At 35.9% G+C, this 25,084-nt stretch overlaps 2 protein-coding genes across 2 annotated transcripts; one reads left to right on the plus strand and one right to left on the minus strand.

The window, feature by feature from the left end:
- Positions 1-7,184: 7,184 nt before the first annotated feature.
- Positions 7,185-23,365, minus strand: LOC120201559. The gene is made up of 6 exons (XM_039202145.1): positions 23,210-23,365; positions 18,198-18,375; positions 17,664-17,681; positions 17,365-17,585; positions 11,560-11,562; positions 7,185-7,197 (listed from the first exon to the last, which is right to left on the minus strand). The coding sequence occupies exons 1-4, from the start codon at positions 23,363-23,365 to the stop codon at positions 17,401-17,403; spliced, it is 537 nt and encodes a 178-aa protein (XP_039058076.1). The 3' UTR covers positions 7,185-7,197; positions 11,560-11,562; positions 17,365-17,400.
- On the plus strand, positions 15,772-16,663 carry LOC120201558 (probable WRKY transcription factor 41). The gene is made up of 3 exons (XM_039202144.1): positions 15,772-16,109; positions 16,201-16,317; positions 16,531-16,663. The coding sequence occupies exons 1-3, from the start codon at positions 15,787-15,789 to the stop codon at positions 16,661-16,663; spliced, it is 573 nt and encodes a 190-aa protein (XP_039058075.1). The 5' UTR covers positions 15,772-15,786.
- Positions 23,366-25,084: the final 1,719 nt, after the last annotated feature.

The raw sequence follows: 25,084 nt of genomic DNA on the forward strand, positions 1-25,084 counted from the left end.
TTTACTTGGCGGGAAGATTAAAATGAATAAATAAATGATTTTGATTAAAAAATATTTTGGGAGTCGCCATTGACTTTTTGGGTTAGGTAGGTCAAATACCTAAAATAATATTTTAAAATATTTTTTAAGAAAACATAATTTAAAAGATAAATTGATCTACGTATAACCAAAAATGTTTATAGTATAGAAGGGATTCGTGGTCGATTACGTTTAGGGAAGGATTAACACCCTTATAACGCCCAAAATTGGTACTCATTAATTATAAATTGTCTCTATTATTAGAAATTTAAAAAACAAAAAATATATTTAATTCATAATCATGTTATTTCAAATTTATTAGTATAATTTTAAGAAAATATATTAATATATATATATATATATATATATATATATATATATATAAGATATTTATTTATTTAGAAATATCAGAAAAGAACTTCTAGGTGTTTTAAGACAGATCTTTTCTTAATATTAAAAAATAAATAAATATTAATAAAACATTTATCTAAAAAATAATTAAGAAAAATAGAATTTAAAAATAGAATATTTATATATTTAAAAATATCAGAAAATGGACATCTAGTTATTTTAAGAATGTCCTTTCTTAATTTAAAAATAAACAAATATTATTAATTTATAAAATTAATTAAATATATATATAATAAAAATAATAATAATAAATTACTAAATTAAATATACTGAAAATAAAAGGATAATAATAAAATTAAAATTGAATAATGATCAAAACAAATAAAAATGAAATCATTGTATCAAAATATAAAATATTGAAATTATAAATGCTAATTCGATTTATTATGAGATATAATGGTTAATAGTGTAATTTAGCCATATATATCTATTCGGGATTAAAATAAAATTAATTAAATTAAAGGGACTAAATAAATATTTATCCTAAATATTATATAATCATGGTAAGGACTAAATTATAATAAATTAAAATTCGGGAACAAAATTAAAATTCTTGAAAACTTAATTTAGTGACTAAAATAGAAGTCTACAAAACCTGAGGGATAACGCGTATGATTTTCCCATGTGGGAAATCACCAAAACGACATCACCAAAACGACGTCGTTTTGGTGAGGGTATAAAAACCCTTTAACCGACCCTAACTCCTTCATCCTTCTCATTTTTTATTTTTATTCTCTCTCTAGAAATCGAGAGAGAAAGTTCTCTCTGGCTTCTCTCTAGAATCTACGGCCGGCCACCTTCCACCGACGATGATGGCCACCACCGGCCAGAAAATTCCAAATTACCCCTAAATGTAGATCTCCTCAATCTAAAGCCGAATATGGCTTTTATTTTCTCTAAAATTTCCCCCAACTCCGTAGATCTAAAATTTTTACCTTCGAAAGCGGTCGATCTTTTGGTATTTCCGACGACGCGTAGTAGTTACGATGGTTTGGTAAGTTCTCGATCTCTTATTTATTAATGATTGCTGTTGGGTTCGTGTTTTTCTTGTTGTTGGTCTCATTTTTTCCGTCGCTGTCGGGGGTCCTCTCTTTTGCAGGTTAAGTGGTGGCTTTACAGGCCACCGCGATTCTTGTCTCGGACCGGTCGCAAAGGGCGACCCTAGGTGAGTCACCGAAGCTAACCGTGGTGACTCACCATAGGGCCATAACGTGTGCTATATCGTGGCAGCGAATGGTGGCTTTGGTGAAGCGTCGGTGAGGCTGGAATGTCGGCAGTGATCGGTTGGAGCGGCAGCTGGGACATGGCAACGTAGAAGCTAGGGTTTAGAAACCCTAGCTGCATCATGCTGGACAGCCTGTGGACCATTGGATCTCTCAGATCAAACGACTGTGATGCTGAGGCGGCTAGGGTATTGAGATGGAAACCCTGATTTGGTTTTAGGGTTTAACTGGGCCATCTGGATCTGGGCCACCATATTTGGGTCACTATTGGGCCTGATGTATTCGGGTTGGGCTTGTAATGTATTTGGGGCCTGTTTTGTAATAATAATATTTATTAATAATAATAATAATAATTATAATAAATATAATTATAATAATAAAAATAAAAGTAAAACAGGCCAAATATTTAGTGTCTACACAAGGTGATGGTTTAAATTACATCTCCGTTAGCTATTCTTCTCGGCCTTCAATTTTTATTGAGTTAAGTTTACATTGCTTAAGTGCAATATGTGATTATATTTCTGTTGATAGTTCTGACTTGTCACTGGAGTTTAATACTAAGAAGAAAGTTATAGGTATGTTTTATTTCTCCATGTCTCCATATTGGATGGGCATCCACTATGAAGAAAAGCACAAAAATTTTATATTTTAATAAATTTCTTATTTTCAGAAATCATTTTTTAATATTAAAAAATATATCAGGTGACATTTTTAATGGGTTGATGGTCAAACTTAACGGTCCGAACTTAACCTATTTTGAGTAAATAAATGAAATGTTAGGTACTAAACTAAAAAAAAACATAAATTAGGCATCTTTTTGTATACTTAAACCCTATGATTATTAAATAATTTCGTACATATCTTAATCATTTAATTTTATTTTATTATAAATTCTACATTAATTAAATTTTTTATATGTGCAGCTGCAATCATAGTATATTGTAGATAAAAATAGTATATAATATTTAAATATTATGTTTTCCTAATAGAATTTAGGTTAGGATCTATTCAAATAATAATAAATAAATAAACCTTTTATTTGTCTAATTTGCAAGTTTCACATTTGAAGACCCAACAAACACGACGAATTTAATCGATAAAGTTGAATTCCATCCGCCTAATAGCACTTCGCGAAGGAAAACTAACGAACTTTGATCATAAATTTGTTTTAATTATTAAATTTAAATTTTTTAATTAATTTATTTAATTCTAATATTTTTTTACTTTTTAATCACACAATTTTTAAATAATTAATCATGTTATGATAAGATATCAATCTTTTAAAAATTATGATAAAATTTCAATATTTTTAGTTAACAAAATATCCCTAAGATATTTCTTATCAAATTTTATTTTAGTTTTAAGATGGAAAAAATATTACAACGATATAAAAGTTGAAAAGGAGTCAAGTAAAATATTTTGATTCCACAGTGATCAAATGATAAGGATTGTAGGTCGGACTCATTTTTCTTTAAGTTTTAAGTTGAAGTTTCACGAGCTTTAAAATGATCTTTAGAAAATCCAAACTGATAGAGTGATAGAGAACGAGGAGATGAGTTTATTGATATCTAAAGTGATCATAAAAGACATCATAAAATAACAATTTTAATGATGCGAAAAATAAAACTCTAAGAGTTTTAAATTTGTTGAAAATATAATAAAATGAAGAAAAAAATTTGAAGTACTCAATACATGGCTTCTACAATGAAAAAAACTTATATCAACAAAAATATAGGCCAAAATATTATTTTTAATTTAACATTCGAGTGATAAAGAAGAAAGTAATATCAAAGTTGAGTTATTAAATTATTGTTTTTTTAAATTAATTATCAAAACAAAAATATGATGGAAGAGTTTGAGGTGAGGGTGGGTCAACGATGGCTAAAGCACCCTAGACTTATGCCTTGCCATTTTCTCTCCAGACTACAGTTATGACTCCAGAAGAAAAATGGAATCCCACCATTTAAAAACTAGAAAAAGAAAATTAATCTTAAGCACGTGAAGAATGAAACACTAGCAGGACCATGCATGTATTATAAAAATAGAAACTTCAGTACACGTAACTCGTAAGCGCCCTATATTTCCGCCCACATGGATCAAAGCGGAAAGAACAGAGCAATAACGCGGAATATGGTTTGGAATTTCTTCGCTTCTGTTCTGACTTTCTCTTCTTAACATTTATCATTCGTGTCTGACAAAAGGACAAATAAGGATCCGTTTTAGAACACATTTTGAAGGTATAATTGGTCAGAAGTTGCAGTTTGGGCCTCTCCTTTCTTTAACCTCGTTTTCTTTCAGTCAAAATTCAAACTTTCTACATTCCCACAACCTTTTCTTTTCTCCTTTAAAAGCCCCAGTTCAAATTTTGGGTTACATAATCAAACTTCTCTCATTCAGGCCAAGTTCCCTGGTTATTGCTGCTTGCTCTTCACCTTGTCGCAACCGTCTTTCGGTTGGGGCCCCGGAATTGGGCTTCGACTTAGAAAAATGTGGATTGGAGTCTCCACCGATCATTTATTTAAAAATAAATGGGTTGATCGGATACATATTTCTTACCTGATCTGCGTCTTACCAGAAATATGTCGGGCTCGAGAGTCGGTTACGGTCAATGAAGGATTAGCACCCTTGAACCGCCCTTTCGGTACTACGTAATTTCTAGATGTCTTAATTAAGAAAAATAACAAGTTAAATTAAAAGGTAAAGTTTCGATCCTAATTACTTACCCTTAATTGATTTGAAAATATCCTTTAAAAAAAATCGAGAAATGTGTTAGATAAACAAGGTAAAGAAAACAAATAAGATACAAACGAAAATAAAATAATAAGTAAGATAAGAAAAAAAATAGTAAAGTAATAATTATATATAGTAATATTGAAAAAAGGAAAAAAATATAAATATATATATAATATATATATATATCAAGTATTAATAAATAAATAAGCTATATATACACCAAATACTTAAAAATAGAAAAGCTACCCTCCCAATTCACCGAAAGTGGAGGCTTTAGTAAGAAATAGACAAAAAATAGGCTCTCTAGGTTAGTAGATAATATAATGTTTAACAATAATAAAGATAAAGATACAAGGTTTTTTTTTTTAAATAATAATAATTAATAAAAAAACGAAAATAATAAAAAATAATATAAATATATAAAATTATAAGATATATTACATAAAGAAATAATCAAATAAAAATATTAAATATATATTTAATAATAGGTATATAAATAAACTATAAAAGTATAAAAAATATATACGACTAGATAAAGATAATTACAATATATATATAATATTAGACTTATAAGTAAAATATTAAATAAATATATATAATAATAATAAAATATAGTAAAAAATAAATGATAATTTAATATATATATATATAATAATAATAAAAAAAATGAATAAAATATCCATATAATAATAAAGGGACTAATATAGATTTTTAAAAAGCTCTTTCCCTCCTTTAACCGAAAATAAACCGTTTTTTAAAAATAAGCCTCGGGGTAGATCTAGGTTCGAAACTTCAAAACCCCACCCATTTTGGTCATCGGCGCAACCAACGTTTTGGGTTATTCGAACCAAATCTCAAGAAAAGTAACGTGCACATGCAAAAGAAAGAAAAAAGAAAATGCTACCTTTTATTTCCTTTTCGAATCCTTTACAATAGTTTTGCCTTTGTATCTTCCTGTGCTTTCCTCTATGTTTTGTGTGTAAATCGTGTCTTACAATGGTGAGTTACAATGGCTATTTATAGTGCTTGTGGATCCTATCTTTAGGAATTTAAATCTTAGTAGAACTCTATCATATTTTTAGGAGTTTGAATCCTAGCAAAATTTTATCCTATTTTTAGGAGTTTGAATCCTAGTAGGACGATAATGTGTGTTGACAGCTGCCCCTCTTTGCCCATAGTCGTGTAACTGGGATAGGGCAAAGATTAAAAGACACATTTTTCGTTCAGTGGAGTTGAAAATTAACTCTGATGTTTCAATAACTCCCTGTCGAATTGAGTTACGGAAGACTCCACCATCGTGAAGTCGAGTTCATCTTGAAATGATATGAAATTGAAGCCGTAGTTCGGAATTTGAATCAGCACGTGGCTTCCCGTTACCCTTCGGTTTTCTTCTCAGTTTAAAGACCTTGGATCGGAATCGAACTCAGAAATCTTCATTGACAGATAGCTTTTTCTTGACTTAAGCTATGTTGTTTGAAAATGGTTGCTTGTCACTAAGGCACGGCTAACCCAGGTCATCTTCTCGACTTGAAAACCTCGACTGCAACCGGAAAGTAGTGCGATTGATGTGTCATCGAGCTGAATGGAGTCGAGCTCGACAATTTTGATGGCAGATAATCCTTCTTTGAGTTGGATATCCTTCGTCGTGAAGTTGAAATCCAAGTAAGTAGCATTGTTCCGAGTCCAATATCCTCCGTCGTGAAGTTGAAATTGGCTCTGGAACCGGGAAATTGTTTGTTGACAACCAGCCGTCCCTTCGTTGTGAAGTTGAACTTGTGTTGTCTCGAGTCCAATATCCTTCGTTGTGAAGTTGAAATTGACTCTGAATGAAATTTTGTTGACAAGCAGCGGTCCCTTCGTCGTGGAGTTGAACTTGCGTTGTCTGGAGTCCAATATCCTTCGTTGTGAAGTTGAAATTGGCTCTGAGATTGGGAAGTTGTTGTTGACAAGCAGCGGTCCCTTCGTCGTGAAGTTGAACTTGCTTTGTCTGGAGTCCAATATCCTTCGTTGTGAAGTTGAAATTGGCTCTGAGATTGGGAAGTTGTTGTTGACAAGCAGCGGTCCCTTCGTCGTGAAGTTGAACTTGCGTTGTCTGAAGTCCAATATCCTTCGTTGTGAAGTTGAAATTGGCTCTGAAATTGAGAAGTTGTTGTTAACAAGCAGCGGTCCCTTCATCGTGAAGTTGAACTTGCGTTGTCTGGAGTCCAATATCCTTCGTTGTGAAGTTGAAATTGGCTCTGAAATTGAGAAGTTGTTTGTTGACAACCAGCCGTCCCTTCGTTGTGAAGTTGAACTTTTGTTGTCTCGAGTGTCACGATATCCTCCGTCGTGGAGTTGAAATTGCGGATGTTTGGCTTCGAGCTAGACATCCTTCGTCGTGAAGTTGAAATCTATTCTCGAGAAAATTGTGTCGTTTCAAGAGAAACTGTCTCAAGGGAGACAAAATTTGTTTGAAGGAAAACATATTCAAAGATTTCGTTAAATTGTTTTCAAAGTTTATGTTTGGAGAGAAATTGTCTCAAGGGAGACAAAATTCGTTTCAAGGGAAACTATCTCAAGTGAGATAAAATTCATTTCAAGGGAAATGTTTTCAATGTTTATGTTTCAAGAGAAACTGTCTCAAGGGAGACAAAATTTTCTTTTTCGAGGGAAACTATCTCAAGAGAGAAAAAAATCATTTCAAGGGAAATGTTTTCAATGTTTATGTTTCAAGAGAAACTGTCTCAAGGGAGACAAAATTTTCTGTTTCGAGGGAAACTATCTCAGGAGAGAAAAAATTAATTTCAAGGGAAATGTTTTCAAGAGAAACTGTCTCAAGGGAGACAAAATTTTCTGTTTCGAGGGAAACTATCTCAAGCAAGATAAAATCTTCTTAAAAAAACAGCCTTGAGTGAAATGAAATGTCTTCTTTCGAGTGAAAATGGTCTCAAGCAAGACAAATCTTGTTTTAAGAAAAATAATCTTGAGTGAAATAAATCTTCTTTCGAGAAAAACAGTCTCAAGTGAGACAAAGTATGTTTTAAGAAAAACAAATTTGAGTGAGATAATCATCTGCATTAAATGAGACTATCTTAAGTGAGACAAAGTTTATATTGGAAATGTTGAATCTAGAGATGAATGTCGATCTTTCAATCTGTCGAGTTGGCTTTTAATCTCATCTTCTCCTGAAAGATCTGTAAAATGTATATGGATGTAACTATCCTAATGATGTATGCTTGATGTATGCCCAAATGAAATTTATTTGCTGTTGAATTTGCCCTCAAGGGAGGAAAAATCAAGGTTTTTATTGCTCATGATGATGAATTCAAAGATGCAAATTTCATGCGTCATGTATGTACGTGTTGATGTATATGTTGAGATGTGAGGGGAATGGTTGCGTGTGCAGTCTTCATTCTGACTTAATTTGTCTTCATTTCCACTAGGGTGTACTCTTGCAGACCTCAAGACAATTTTTCCTTCCCTTATCAAATTTTGCCCCAAAGATGGTTTCATTTGCCTCTGTTTCGATCTTGAGCTTTGGAGCGATATTTTTTGAATTCCAAGATATGCTTCCAGAGAACTTATCTTGTTTGAAAATGCTTTTCTTCTTTCGAATTTTCAAAGTTTTGAAAAATATCAAAAAGAACTTTTGAAAAAGTTACCTCTTTCTAGGTTTCACAATTGAAGCAAATCATAAAACATGAGTTCATTGGATATCAAAAGAATCAAACACTCTTTTAATCTTTGATAGCTGCAAATCTTTGACAAATATCAAGATCGAAAAGTTGGTCTAGAGGTGGGTTTGTTTCATCGATTTGGTTATCGTGAAGATCATGGCATGCCCCTCTTTCTTGATTTGGTATTTTGATCAGAGGCGAACAACATGACACAACTAGCATAATCAATGACTAGACCTTTCAGAACACTTCTGTTTCAGTTCTCTAAAATCTTCCATTTGTTCAAGTTTCGTAAGCTCTTCTAACAAAGGTAGTGCAGAAATATCGGTCTAAAAAATGAAATTCTTGAGTGCTTGTGTGAATTTGACTATAACAGGTGTTTCTCAACTTCCTTAGTCTATTATTACCGAAAATTTCTTTTTAGATGAATTTGATTTATTTTGCCATTGTCTGGCTAGCCGAATCCATAAAGTCAGGGTGTTCAACCAATTGCTTTATAGGGACAGCTTATAATCACTTTTATCAGGTTTAACTGAAGGGATCATCTCATCACAAAGTCTTTGACCTGACAAAAGCAGTGAAGCAAACACCGAATTGCCAAGTGTCTGAGCAATGTCATGATTTGAATGTAATCTATTCATAAAGCCAGGGCTTTCGAGTTTCCTCTATAACCAATTGCCTTAGTGGAATAGCTCAGCTTTAGAGGGACAAATCACTGAAGGGTTCATCTCATCACAAAGTCTTTGGCCTGACAAAAGCAGTGGAGCAAACACCGAATTGCCAAGTGTCCGAGCAGTGTCATAGTTTGAACATAATCTATTCATAAAGCCAGGGATTTCGAGTTTCCTCTATAACCAATTGCCTTAGTGGAATAGCTCAGATTTAGAGGGACAAATCACTGAAGGGTTCATCTCATCAAAAAGTCTTTGGCCTGACAAAAGCAGTGGAGCAAACACCGAATTGCCAAGTGTCCGAGCAGTGTCATAGTTTGAACATAATCTATTCATAAAGCCAGGGCTTTCGAGTTTCCTCTATAACCAATTGCCTTAGTGGAATAGCTCAGCTTTACGGATTTAATTTCTTAAGATTGTCAAGAAGAACTTGTTATAGTCTAGGTGTTTTTGAAAGTCAAGGGATCTCATCTTTAGAGTTCAATTTCCAAACAACTGACCTAAACTAGATTTGCTTACTCGACTGTTCCATCTGTGAAGATCATTATCATCCCTGAACATCATAAACAAGTGTATAAACCAATTAGTTTTGCAATCTCATGTACTAGTTGCCCTATTCTGTTCGCTCTTAATACGTGTCTGAATACCAAACCTTGGATGGACTCTTCATGAGAAGAGAAAACTTAGCTTGGTAAGAGAAAAATATATAGTCTGATGTATCTTTTAAATTAGAACCAAGGGGTCTTTGTTTTGTAGGGTTCAATCTTGTCATTTGTCAAAGATTTATAACCTCAATTATTAAACAGTTTTTAATTGAGGTGATATTCAAGGAATTCAAGATTAAAATTTGCTCATCTCCTAAGAAAGAAGCATTTTATTTAAAATGTTTAAACGTCAAGTGACTTAAAAATGTTCACGCATAAGAAGTATGAAAGAAAAACAAGTTCAAACAAGATGATATACTTGATAATGCAACAAAATTCCTAATGGATGCTCCATATGACTCTCGATCAGAATGCCCCATTACATATTGAAAGTGAATGCCCCTGAATCGATCAGATCTTGGACCTTACGTTTCAATGCCCCACAATTCTCAGTGGTGTGCCCTGAGCTCCCAATATGATAGCTGCATACGGCGTTAATATCATGACCTTCAAGATATGGGGCCTCTCTAGGTTTGGATTGAACTAGAGTCACAAAATTTTTCTCAACTAGCGTTGGGAGTAACTCCTCATATGTCATTGGGATTGGACTGATGCAAATCTTTTCTTTCCTTGGTTTTCTCTGAGTTTGTTTAGAAGTACTAGACGGTACAACTGCAACAGTTTTTGGACTTGAGACCGTAACACCTTTGTTGGCGTTGTAGGTACTGACATTGTTGACCTCTCGATCTTTGTTCTTCATGGGAGGCTTTTTACTAGAGTCTCCTCCTTCGATTTTCCCTTGTTTAATGGCCAACTCAATCATTTCGCCAGCCATAACTAGATCTGAGAAACCTCCATATGTAATTGCCACCAGGTGCCCGAAATAAGGTGCCTTCAGAGTTTGTACAAATAACTTTTTAATCTCCTTTTCATCCAAGGGCGGATGAACCTGCACAGACAAATCCCTTCATCGATGTGCATATTGTCGGAAACTTTCATTGTGCTTCTTTTCCAAGCTCTGTAGCATAACCTGATCTGGTCTCATATCGTTGATATGTTTATATTGTTCCAGAAAGGACTTGGCTAAGTCTTTCCATGTTTTGATATGAGTTCGGCTGAGCTGGTTATACCAACGGATAGCAGAACCGGACAGGCTCTCCTGAAAGCAGTGGATCAGGAGTTGGTCATTCCCTCCATATCCTGTTATCTTCCGACATAACATAGTGATATGGGAAGATGGGCAGCTGTTTCCATCGAATTTTCAAACTCAGGAACTTTAAATTTTGGCGGAAGCACCAAATCTGGAACTAGGCTCAGCTCTCTTGCGTCCACTCCATAATAGTCATGATCCCCCTGGACCAACTTCATTCGATCTTCTAGCATCCTGATCTTTTCTTCTATCTTCTTTACTTTGTCATCTTCATCGAAATCCGGGATACCGTAATCATCTGGACGATTATCAGGATTAGTTGTGGAAGTTTGCACCTTTACAACAGATGGTGCTTTTCTTTTGACAGCATAAGAGTTCTCTTGTGGTGTTGGTATGATCTCGGGTGAGATAACCACCTATGGGGCTGGTGATATGATTACCCCTCCGGAGGAACCTCCCTCTACTACACTAGCTTGCTGTAATCCAGATAACTTGGCCACAATTTGATCAACCAATGACTCATGGTTCTTCTTGATGAACTCTAGGGTGCTTTGACTATTTTGAGCCAACCTGTCTTCCAATTCTTTTTGCAGTCTCGTCATGTTCTCCTCAAGTTTTTCCATTCTGGTCTCCATTTGTCTCTTCTTTGCTCGGGTATTATATACGGATGATGCGAATTTAATTTCTGTAGTGGTAGACTTGGTGTTTTCTCTTTCGCTTTCTGAAACATGTTCTGTTTGTTAATACGAATGTAAAAACATGGAAAATATAGAAATAAACATGAGATATAGAATGCAAAATATGCAATGCATGATGTATGCAGCTTAGAGGCACTGATCCAGAAAAAGTGTTCATTATTATAAATAATCTTTATTCAGACAAAAATATCTTATCTTGTAAGAGACATAAAAACAATCAAAGGTACACTCGGGATTAAATCCTCTAAACCCTGAATAGCTTCTAGTAGATTGACAAGTCTTCTGCCTTCATCCGTTACTGGTTGAATACCTTGTCGAACCACTTCGGCTTCCCTTGCCAGGCCATGAAGATGACGGGCTACCTTCTGTACTTGATCTAGGAAGTCTCGGATGGCTGCGTCTCTGGCCTTCACCCTTTGTTGTGCTTGCTCTCAACGGAAACGCCACTGTAGACCTCCATCAAAGGGCACTATCTGAAGCTCGGCTGCTTGCTTTTTGAATCCATCTATGATAGTTTCTAACTCACCTATTGTTTTGCCATCTCTCTCATGCTGTTTCTCCAGATCAGTCATCTGGATTCTCAAGCGTTGGTTTTGATGTTGACTGTCTGCTAAGCGCCTCTGAGCAATCTTCATCTTTTCCTTCCATACTCTCTCATCAGGCCCCTCAAACTTTCTTTTCAGGCTGTGAGCTTCATCTTTCCAGTACTCGGATGACATTTTTAACTTGGAGTTATCTTTGACGGCATCTTGATACCCCTTTCTTAAGTCTTCGAGCTCGAAACAGACTCTTTTCTGTTCCTTTTCCAGTTTGTCTGCTTTATTTTTCTAAGAATCAGCATCCAGCTTCCACTGATAGCGCTCAACCTCAAGTTCTTTTATCCTCTGCCTCGACTCATTATTCACAGCTTCAAACTCTGTCTTGGCTATCTCGAGTTCAGAAGGGACAGGCCTGAGATGTTCTTCTATAGTTTGGGTGTCCTCACAGTCTGGCACCGAAATATTGTCATTTTTCCTCAATCTTCGCCATTCCACATAATCCGGGGTAAGTTTGTTCTTGGCAGCTACGATGTCCATTCGGAATATTTTCTTCCAAGAATCGGTTGCTTCCTTGATCATCTTCTTATAGCTGTTACCGTGATACCCAAACTCTGATCCAAATAGCCCGCATATTGCTGGGACAAATTGACATGCCCCATACTGTCTCAGTGCTAACAATGGAGCATACCCAACTGCACCCCAAAGTCCTAGCAAGGTCATCGTATCAGAGCCCTCACACCGGAAAAGAACATCACTGAGGAACAACCAGGGGGCTCTCCAGGCAATATCTCGGTCCTGAAGATGAGTGAAGACTTTCATCCACTTCTCTTTTGAAGTACCTTCATGCCATTTCATGGTGATGAACTCTCCCAAAGGTGAATAGGTAGTGCTAAATCGACGGTAGGCAACCCTGTTGGTCTTTCAGAAGTGTCTGTGAATCCATACTTGAAGGAGCTGAACACACCCAATGAATCTTTCTTCACCAACTCTTCTGCAATGATTAAGAGAACGAAAGGTTTCTGCTAAGATGGCTGGTGCTGGGTTGACTTGTTTCGGTAGTTGTTCAAATAATTCTACCACGGCTGCGTCAATACACCCCAAAGCCTTCGGAAAAATAATCAAACCGTATAGACCTAGTGCGAAAAGGTCTATAGTTTTCTACTCATCAGGGTGGTTCTTCATTAATTGCCTTATGTGGATCCATTCAATTCCTTCCCCGCTGCCTCTGCGCTGAGTCCGATCAATTACCCATTTCTCGTCTACTCCCGCGACTCTGGCCAGTGTACTCTTGAAAGGCTGACTTTTGGTGTGCTTAACGTAGACTCGCCCTAGTTTGATGTTTTCACAGTGTAGCAGTGTGGTGTATTCTTCGATAGTAGGCACCATGTCCTCCCAGTTAAAAGTGAAACAACTGTATCCCGGGTTCCAGAATTAGACCATGGCTCTAATCAAGGGCTCATCAATCCTGACATGAAGTAAAAGTGCAATGTCACCGTACCGTTGGCTGAACTTCTGTTTCCGATCATTCTTCCAACTGTCCCAGATATCTCGAAGCTCCTGCACATTGTTCTGTTTTAGGCTGATAGATGTGTAGCTAACCAGCTCTGACACATAGCTTTCTTGAAGGTTGTCTCCCTTTTCTTTCTGAGTCTTCTCGGACCATAGTCGTACCTCGGGGTTCTTAGTCTCTTGTATTACAACACCTTTGTCCATTAATTCAGATTATTTTATGTAATAAACACCTTTTCAGGGATCAGTAACCTCTTGTTATGATGCAAAATGCTATAAAACAAAACACAAAGGCAAAAAGGTTAGTAAAATAATAATATAAAAATAAATAAGTAAAATACACAAAAATAACAAGGTTAAAAAAATGTCATAGGTTTCGGAATGTGGTTTCGGGGTAGGCTTAATTTCTCCATAGTCTCCTGGGTTAGGTTCTAAAAAACGATACCCGAGTTCTCCTTGCTGGTGCCCCCTTGGGCCTACCAGACCCTTAGTCCTAAACCCATCACAGGCTTGTGTGGACTAAGTTAAACTCGAGAGGACACATTCCCTTATGCCCATACGGAGAATAAATTCACACGAAGACATAAGGTATATGAATCCCGAAGGCTACTTGCTAGGCCCATACGGTGAATAAATTCACACGAAGGCGTCGCTTTCACCCCCACTTAAAACGGGTTTGGAGCTCGGGTATAGAGCCTTTGGATGAAAAATCTTTAAGGGCTGAAATCATTAAAAACGGCCAGTACAACTATTTACTCGAAAATATATAATCAAAAGTAAGTAATAAGGATCGAAATGTTACCTTAAAATTTAAACTTACCCTTTTCATTAAAAAGACAACTGGAAATTACGTTAGTCTAACTCACTTACCTGTGTCCCCAGCGGAGTCGTCAAGCTGTCACAACCGTCTTTCGGTTGGGCCCCGGAATTGGGCTTCGACTTAGAAAAATGTGAATTGGAGTCGCCACCGATCATTTATTTAAAAATAAATGGGTTGATCGGATACACTATTTCTTACCTGATCTGCGTCTTACCAGAAATATGTCAGGCTCGGGAGTCGGTTACGGTCAAGGAAGGATTAGCACCCTTGAATCGCCCTTTCGGTACTACGTAATTTCCAGTTGTCTTAATTAAGAAAAATAACAAGTTAAATTAAAAGGTAAAGTTTCGATCCTAATTACTTACCCTTGATTGATTTGAAAATATCCTTTAAAAAAATCGAGAAATGTGTTAGATAAACAAGGTAAAGAAAACAAATAAGATACAAAGAAAAAATAAAATAAATAAGTAAGATAAGAAAAAAATAGTAAAGTAATAATTATATATAGTAATATTTGAAAAAAGGAAAAAAATATAAATTATATATATCAAAGTATTAATAAAATAAATAAGCTATATATATATACCAAATACTTAAAAATAGAAAAGCTACCCTCCCAATTCACCGAAAGTGGGGGGCTTTAGTAAGAAATAAGACAAAAAAATAGGCGCTCTAGGTTAGTAGTATATAATATAATGTTTAACAATAATAAAGATAAAGACACAAGATTTTTTTTTAAAAAAATAATAATATAACAATAATGAATAAAAAATGAAAATAATAAAAATAATATAAATATATAATATAAAGTTATAAGATATATTACATAAATAAAGAAATAATCAAATAAAAAATTAAGATATATATATTTAATAATATGTATATAATAAACTATTAAAAGTATAAAAATATATACGACTAGATAAAGATAATTACAATATATATAGTAATATTAGACTTATAAGTAAAATATTAAAGAAATATATATATAATAATAATAAAATATAGTAAAATAAATAAATGAAAATAATTTAATATATATATATATACATATAATAATAATAAAAATAAATGAATAAAATATTCATATAATAAATAAAGGGATTAATATAGATTTTTAAAAAGCTCTTCCCCTCCTTTAACCGAAAATCAAACCGTTTTTTAAAAATAAGCCTTGGGGTATATCTAGGTTCGAAACTTCGAAACCTTACCCATTTTGGTCATCGACGCAACCCACGTTTTGGGTTATTCGAACCAAATCTCAAGAAAAATAACGTGCACATACAAAAGAAAGAAAAAAGAAAATGCTACCTTTTATTTCCTTTTCGAATCCTTTACAATAGTTTTGTCTTTGTATCTTCCCGTGCTTTCCTCTATGTTTTGTGTGTAAATCGTGTCTTACAATGGTGAGTTATAATGGCTATTTATAGTGCTTGTGGATCCTATCTTTAGGAATTTAAATCTTAGTAGAACTCTATCATATTTTTAGGAGTTTGAATCCTAGTAAAATTTTATCCTATTTTTAGGAGTTTGAATCTTAGTAAGACGAAAATGTGTGTTAACACACCTGTCAGGTTATTTCAGTCCCTTTGGCTGCTCGTGCTTGTGTTCCTTAGGGGAAAGCTTTTGCTTCTTCATAACCAAATTTACCCTGACAAACCCCTCCCTGTTTCCTGCAATATATCTTTCCGTGAAAACTGTTTTGAAAAAGAAAATGGAGCATATATGGAACGGGGAGCAGGGGACACTGGTCAATGAACTGATTCAAGGAATGGAGTTAGCGGAACAGCTAAGGTTGCATTTGGATACAGCGTCTTCTGCTGAATCCAGGGACTCGCTAGTACAACAGATTGTATCTTCGTATGAGAAAACTCTACTGATTTTGAAATCCAATGGATCTATGGATCAGCAGCAGCCACAACAGAATGGGGTTGCAACATCCGGTGTGCCGGAGTTGCCTCTATCGATCGATGGCAGCGCTCGGAGAGATGATTTGGATAAGGAAAACCAGGATAGCAGAGATATCTCAAAGAAGAGTTGAATTCGGAAGCTACAAGTCGTGCTTCTTGTATGTTTATGTTGTTCATTTGATGCTAATGATTCTTGTTTTTGGAATCGGGTTTTTCAGAAATATGTTGCCGAGATGGACGGACCAGGTGAGAATTACTTCCGAAAGCCTGTTGGAAGGGACTCATGATGATGGCTACAGTTGGAGAAATATGAGCAAAAAGACATCATATTTCATGTTTTTCGACTAATTCTTTTTCACAATCGAAATAAAGGGTAAAGGTAAATGTAGAACCCGGGCTCAAGTGACCAGATTAGCTGGTTGCATCTGTTCAAGCTAGCATTGTTTTTCGCCAGGATCTATTGTACAATACACAAGTCTCTTCCAATTTCATGTTGAGTGTAAGACATTGCTTCTGATAACAAGTTTTGGCATTTGTTCTAATTGCAGTTGCAATAATATGAGTGCTTGGACGGACCAGGTGAGAATTACTTCCGAAAGCCTGTTGGAAGGGACTCATGATGATGGCTACAGTTGGAGAAATATGAGCAAAAAGACATCATATTTCATGTTTTTCGACTAATTCTTTTTCACAATCGAAATAAAGGGTAAAGGTAAATGTAGAACCCGGGCTCAAGTGACCAGATTAGCTGGTTGCATCTGTTCAAGCTAGCATTGTTTTTCGCCAGGATCTATTGTACAATACACAAGTCTCTTCCAATTTCATGTTGAGTGTAAGACATTGCTTCTGATAACAAGTTTTGGCATTTGTTCTAATTGCAGTTGCAATAATATGAGAGTGCGAACATACCTAAAAGATAATATTGGCATTATAGAAACCTTCTGGTGAAGCACATAAACAATAGAATGTGCTTTAACACTTGCTGCAACTTCATTGCAAGCTGCAAATGAGTATTAACTTATGGCCACTTAAAATCCTAATAAGTTGTACAGAACATCACATAGTATGAAAGGAACAAATCCCAAATTTTAGAAGAGAAGAATCTGTATATATATATGTGTAAAAGCAACTACATTCCAATAATCCCTTTAGTAGACACAACATTGCTTGTCTTGACCCTCATCAGATGGTATACATAAACAAATAAAACAGTAGTGCCTAGGGAAATCCGGCAGCATCATTAGTTCTAAATTGGAAAGTCAAAATCCGGTGGAAGGGATTCAGAAATGAACCGATAACCAAGCTCTAGTCAGCAGCGAAGAAGAATTTGTATGTTGCATATGTTCCAAGGGAATCTTCGGAGAGAACAACACGAAAGAAGCGATATCCAACTGAATTGAATTACACTTTATCTGTATTTAAGGCTTCTTCTGCATTTTCGCGCCTGGAACAGAACTCGATGTGCTTTCTTTTGCATCCTTGATTTTCCTAAGAGCTTGTCTCAACCCCAAGACAATGAATAATTTGGTTAAAACGAGAAGTGATTCAGCCCCTCCATGTAACAAATCCACATGAGACAAGGAAGTACCATAATTCACCTTCTCTGTGTCAACCACATGGATAGTCATAATTAGGCTAAATAAGTATTAAAAGTAGTTCTTGTTTATTGGTTAGAACTTACCATAAATGCCGGCTGGGACTGCTCCGTAGGCACATAGCCAGCCAGAGATCAAAATAGAGGATATTAGTAGAATTGTGACAAAGCCACCAATAGTAAAATTAAATTGCAGAAGAAAAGCATCCAGTAGTAATAAAGCTTGTATAGCACTAAACTGAATGAAGACATATTTTCTTTGTTCCATAACCCTCATTTCTTTTATGTTTGCTTTGAGCATAATGATACTATGATAGTACTAAATTGTGGCCGCAACGACAATCTTTCAAGGTCACAACGGCACTTTAACCACATCCGCAACATAAAAACATAGTTATTTTTTCGTAACATCTGTAACCGTGACACCACAGCCACTACCACAATTTAGTACTATGCTAGAATCCTGTAGCCTATCTTTATTGTTTCCCAACATAGATACATTTAGCAACTAAGTGGGTTTCTTGTAAAAAACATAAAAGCATTAAAGAAGACAACACACTAACTTCATAATATCAATTAGTGCAATGAAATTATATGAAACAAGTAACCCAGAAAACACACTGGTGGCGCCCACGAAGGCAAGCAGGAAGTAAAAGCCAAAAAGGCTGAGCTTCGGAGCAGACTTGGACTTGGTGATGAAGTACAAGAACCCAACGTAAGGAAACAAAGAAGCTGCAAAAAGTTGTGAAGCAATGCTTTCGGAGACAATGTTTGGTGCACATGGATCCACTGGAAACAACTGTTGGATATATGAACTGCAAAATTACACTGTAAGTACTGACCGGAAATATAAACAGTAACTAAAAGGAACAGATTCGTAAATCGTGTCGTGTATAACCACTGTCTTAGAAACGAATTCGCCCCGATGTGTGTAATCGCTGCAGTAGGCGGACCGTCCCCCGAGGTTAACACGGTCGCTCTGAATTCCGTACACCCGAAATCGGAGTGGACTATCGGTGGTATTGCTCTTCTTATCGGAAAGCACACAGAGAGAATATTTAGAAAACACTTGGAGAGTGAATTCTGAATGTTGAGAGTGAGTTGAGAAGCTGAATATAGCCCCATATTTATAGGCTAGAAATAGGGTTAAAATCGTCCATAAAATTTCAGGATTAAATCTCTTCTTTTGTAACAGCTGAAATGTCTAGATGAACCTAACTCAAAAATAGTCCAGGTTCATTGCATCATTATTCAGCTGTTATAACTCCCGAAATTATATCATGTAACCCCTGGAATTAAATCAAATAACTCATGTATCTCCTGATATTAACAACTTGTCTCCTCTATACAAAGCTGGAAATCAGTTCAGATACATCTTAACGTTTTTTATTTAATTTAGGAAAAGCTGTTTAATTTCTGATAACTCTCATAAACCAGTTGTTATCATTTGAAATTAAACAGTCATCAGCAGCCTATAAATATCAGTTGAAATCTTTCACATTTTTCCATTTGTTTATTTCAAAGAGAAATTCCTCAAGAATTTTCTCTAAAAAGATAGTATCCGCGTGGACGTGTCGAAGACACGTATTACCACGACCACGAGCCGAGCCGAGTCGTGCCGTGCCGTGCCGTGCCGTATCGTGTCGTTTCGTGCCGTGCCGTGCCGTGTCGTGCCGTGCCGTGCCGTGCCGTGCCGTGCCGAGACGAGACGAACGGCGGCGGCGGCGGTGCGCGAGAGTCCCCCTTGTTCTCTTTCACTCAACAAGGAAGTGGGAATTCCAAACCATAAATACCCATTCCCAATAGTGTTTCCAATACTATGTGGGATTGAGCATTACCAACATTCCCCCACTAATGCGAAAGAATTCTTCTGAAACTCAAAAACAAACTTTCCAGAAGAGCAATAACGAGATTAGTTGCTTAAGCACTAGTGAACGTATCTGGAACTAGTACATAGTGATAATGAGCAATCTTTTTCTTAGATAAGTGAAACTAGTCTGGAACTTTCAAAGATGGGGGTAAACTCATAACACACAACTAACCCCTTCATCAACCTGAGTCATCGATGTGTAAGATATATATATACAAAAGTATATATTTGGCCATCTTACCTTAGGATTATAGTAAGTGTGCTAGAAAAATGGCCCAACATTTTTCATAGAATGCGGCTAACTCTTCTCACTTACATAGGTTATTTCATCAAGTTTATCTCAACATAAACCACCCTTAAAAGGGATATGAAATAATTAAGAGCTTTTATAATAGCTCAACCTCACAAAGGGTATGGTGACTTTCTTCAAGTTCATTATAAATGAACCACCCAAACTTTGGGCTAAGAAGTCATTAAGAATAAATATTCAACCTCATTTATCGGTAAATTTAATAAGTCCTTCTCACTAGAACCATCCAAATACTTGGATTTGAATTTATTAAGAGTTTAACAAACTCAACCTTTCTGTCGGTAAGTTCATCATTTCCTACCTACTCACTCTGGGTTATGAACTTATTAAGAATAGATATTCAGCCAAAATTGGTAAATTCATCAAGTCTTTCTCACTAAGACCACCCAAAGCCTGGGCTATGAATTTATTAAGAGTACTTAAGCTCATCCTGGGCATGCACATTATTCGTCATAGGGATAGGCAGTAGGAATGTGCACTATGAGTCTTTCCATGGTTTCGTTTGGCCACATGGAACTTAGATAACTAAGTTGGGTATCCACCATGAATTCCTCAACCAATGGGCTTTAGAACCATCCCCCTCGACGAATCTAGGACCAGCTTCCAACTTAACCCTTTGGTAAGTGGATCTGCTAGGTTCCTTTCCGACTTCACATACTCTAAAGAGAGCACTCCATTCTTTATTAAGTGTCTAACAGATTCATGTCTTATGTGAATGTGTCTTTTCTTACCATTGTAAGCTTGGTTCTTAGCCACATATATCGCAGCTTGTGAATCACACAATAATGAAACCGGAGGAGTCGGTCTTCCCCACAATGGAATATCTGCTAACAAGCTTCTGAGCCACTCGGATTCTTGCCCAGCTAGGTCAAGAGCTATAAACTCTGACTCCATGGTAGAACGAGCAATACAAGTCTGTTTTGATGATTTCCACGAGATTGCTACTCCACCCAAAGTAAAAACATACCCGCCCGTAGAGCTTACCTCATCATTATTAGAAACCCAGTTGGCATAACAATATCCTTCCAGTACCGCAGGAAAGCCAACGAACTCAAGTTTCCAATCCAAAGTACCCTTAAGATACTTCAGTAAGCGTTTAAGATCAATCCAGTGTTCACCATTCGGATTATGAGTATATCTACTCAGTCTACTCACAACATAAGCAATATCAGGCCGATTATAGTTCATTAAGAACATTAAGCTTCCGATTAATTTAGCATATTTAGTTTAGGAAACGCTACTTCCTTTATTCTTAACTAGATGTATGCTAGGGTCATAAGGAGTTCGAACAGGGACAACATCAAAATTGTCAAATTTCTTTAGCACTTTCTCTATATAATGTGCTTGACATAAAGAAAATCCCTTCTCAGTTTTGGTAACTTTGACTCTTAAGATTACATCTACTTCTCCCAAATCTTTCATCTCAAACTTAGTGGACAAGAAATTTTTAACTTTGTTAATGGACTCAATGTTAGAACTGAAAATCAACATGTCATCAATATAAAGGCTTATGATAACACATTCAGTGTCAAACATCTTTGAATACACACAAGCATCCAAACCATTCATAACAAAACCAAAACTAAGAATAGTTTTATGATATTTCTCATACCACTGTTTAGGAGTCTGTTTAAGTCCATAGAGCGACTTTTTGAGTCTACAGATTTTGCCTTCCATACCAGGTGCTTCAAAACCTAGTGGTTGCTCCATGTAAATCTCCTCATCTAGATCTTCATTCAAGAAAGCAGTCTTAACATCCATTTGATGTACCTGCAACTTATGAATAGAGGCTAGTGCAAGTAATGCACGAATCGTTGAGATTTTTGTAACGGGAGAGTATGTATCAAAGTAGTCTAAACCAAACCTTTGAGTAAACCCTTTGACGAATAACCTTGCCTTGTATCGTTGAATCGAACCATCTGGCCTTAGTTTCTTCCGGAAGACCCATTTTTTGGAGATTGGTTTGAATCCCTTAGGCAAGTTAACTAATTCCCAAGTATGATTAGACATTATCGATTCTAGTTCATCATTAACAGCGCTTTTCCAAAAACTAGCATCGATAGATCTTATAGCTTCTTCAAAAGTTTTAGTATCCTCATCTAACAGAAAAATTTGAGCTATAGGATCTAAAACGGAGTCTAAATCATTTATCTCAAAAATAAAGGAAGTAATAAAGTCTGGTCCAAAAGAGGTTTCAACTCTTTGCCTTTTACTTCTTCTAGGGTCAAAATCAATTTGTTCAGAAGACCTAACATGATTACTAGAAGAAGTTGATGGAATATATTCTATTTGTGTTTCAATATTTATTCTCGGTTCCTTTAAAGGAAAAGTATTTTCAAAGAAAATAGCATCTCTTGACTCACAAATAGAATAATCTTGTAAAAGCATGAATTTGTATGCAGCACTATTCGTAGCATACCCTATAAACATTGCATCAACGGTTTTAGGTCTGATGGTGGACTTCTTAAAGTCTGGCAAACCCACTTTAGCCAGACACCCCCACACTTTCAGGTATTATAAATTAGGAGCGTATCCTTTCCATAATTCATATGGGTTAGAATCTAACTTCTTATGAGGAACTCGATTCAAGATATGAGTTGACGATAGAATGGCTTCCCCCCACATGTTATCAGATAACCCTGAACTTATTAGTAAAAAATTCATCATATCTTTTAAAGTTCTATTTTTCCTTTTGGCTATACCATTCTATTGAGGAAAATAGGGGGCTGAAGTTTCATGAATTATGCCATTCTTTTCACAAATATCTTTTAAGAAATTAGATCCATATTCACCACCTCTATCAGATCTAACCCGTTTGATTCTCCTATCTAACTGATTTTCTGCCTTATAAATAAGAAAGAAGTTTTCAGCTTCATCTTTAGTCCTTAGGAGATAAACTTTTGTATATCTTGAATAATCATCTATAAAAGTTATGTAGTAGTGTTTTCCTCCTTTACTTTCAGTGTTTCTAAAATCTGCTAGATCAGTATGAATAAGTTCTAACAACTCAGTATTTCTATTAGAAACAATCTTAAAGTGAGGTCTAGTATGCTTAGCTTCTACACAAATTTCACATTTGTTAAAGCTAGTTGTGTCTAGTTTAGGCAGAACATTCATATTTATCAATTTATTTAAAGCATGAATATTCACGTGTCCTAATCTAGCATGCCACATATCAATGGATTCAACAATATAAGTAGAAGTGGTAGCTTTATTTTCATTAAATTGAGTTTCTATGACAAATAAACCATTGCTTAAAAACCTTTTCCCAACATAATCACCATTTTGGGAAAGTACAAGTTTATCTACCTCAAAAACTAACTTAATGCCTGCCTTATTCAGAAGCCCACCACTTATCAAATTTCTACGCAATGCAGGTACATACAGAACATTATTTAAAGCCTGAGTTTTACCAGAGGTCAGCTTGAGTAAAACTTTACCTTTTCCTAGCACTTTAGAGCTGCTAGAGTTTCCCATGTATACACGTTCACCTACGTTCCCATCCTCGAATTCGATGAAAAACTCATTCCTTGCGCAGAAATGCTTTGAAGCACCAGTGTCAATAACCCATTCTGAACTGTTTTCCACCAGATTGACTTCTGAGACCATCGCAGCAATGATCTCATCATATTTTTCTACAACGTGCATCTGTGGCTTGTTGTCATTCTGGCGGTCTGAGCGGTGTTGGCATTGGTAAGCTTTGTGGCCGGGTAAACCGCAAACATAACACTTGAGCGTCTTTCCTTCAGGTTTGGCTTTTCCTGACTTCTTGAAGTTGGTAGCCTTCTGAGGTTTCGTCTTCTTGTCTTGATTCCCACGTTTCATGATCTTCTTAAATTTAGACTCAACCAAGTTAGCTCTAAAAGACAAATTACTCATAGAATTAGTAAGCTTATCTTTTAAACGATTGGCTTCTTCAATCTTCATATGGCCCACGAGCTCTTCAAGCGAAATTTCTCTCTTCTTATGCTTAAGAGAGTTGTGGTAGTCGGACCAGGACTTGGGCAGCTTCTCAATGAGACCATTGGCTTGCAGCACCTCACACATTTACATCCCTTCGGCGATGATGTCAGCGACTAGGTTCTCATAGTCATGTACTTGATCCATTATCGGCTTGTCATCAGTCATCTGGAATTTGAGCCATTCGCCGACAACGTACTTCTTGATTCCAACATCGTCCGCACCATACTTTTTATCGAGAGTATCCCATATTGTCTTGGCACTCCTTTCTCTAAGGAACATATCAAATAATTTATTTGACATGTGACTGAGCAGATGTCCTCGCATCGTTTTGTTGTCTTTCTCGTATTTCTCGTAGGTAGCGAGTGCAACAGCGACAGTTGCTAAGGCATCATCATTGAGGACCACATCAGTATCATTACCGGTAGCTGGGGTTGGCGGCATGGTAGGTGGTGGCTTGAACAGGACGTAGTCAAGATCAAGTTGCTCGAAGAATATCAGGATTCTTTGGGACCACCTTCTATAATTCTTTCCATCAAGTGCATCGAGCTTGGAAAGATCGGGTATCAGTTTGCTCAAAGGTGTTGACATGATTGCAGTATATAGAATTCGTTTCTAAATTATTGGATATATGAACTGCAAAACTACACCGTTAGCACTGACTGGAAATATAAACAGTAATTAAAAGGAACAGATTCGTAAACCGTGTCGTGGTATAATCACTGCCTTAGAAACGAATTCGCCCCGATGTGTGTAATCGCTGAAGTAGGCGGACCGTCACCCGAGGTTAACACGGTCGCTCCGAATTCCGTACACCCGAAATCGGAGTGGACTGTCGGTGGTATTGCTCTTCTTATCGGAAAGCACACAAAGAGAATATTTAGAAAACACTTGGAGAGTGAATTCTGAATGTTGAGAGTGAGTTGAGAAGCTGAATATAGCCCTCTATTTATATGCTAGAAATAGGGTTAAAATCGTCCATAAAATTTCAGGATTAAATCTCTTCTTTTGTAACAGCTGAAACGTCTAGATTAACCTGACTCAAAAATAGTCCAGGTTCATTGCATCATTATTCAACTGTTATAACTCCCGAAATTATATCATGTAACCCCTGGAATTAAATCAAATAACTCCTGTAACTTCTGATATTAACAGCTTGTCTCCTCTGTACAAAGCTAGAAATCAGTCCAGATACATCTTAACATTTTTGATTTAATTTAGGAAAAGCTGTTTAATTTTTGATAACTCTCATAAACCAGCTATTATCATTTGAAATTAAACAGTCCTCAGCAGCTTATAAATATCAGTTGAAATCTTTCACATTTTTCCATTTGTTTCTTTCAACGTAGTCAAGATCAAGTTGCTCGA

The sequence above is a fragment of the Hibiscus syriacus genome, unplaced genomic scaffold (assembly GCF_006381635.1).
Source record: "Hibiscus syriacus cultivar Baekdansim isolate YM2019G1 unplaced genomic scaffold, ASM638163v2 tig00007600_pilon, whole genome shotgun sequence".
NCBI classification, from domain to species: Eukaryota; Viridiplantae; Streptophyta; class Magnoliopsida; order Malvales; family Malvaceae; genus Hibiscus; species Hibiscus syriacus.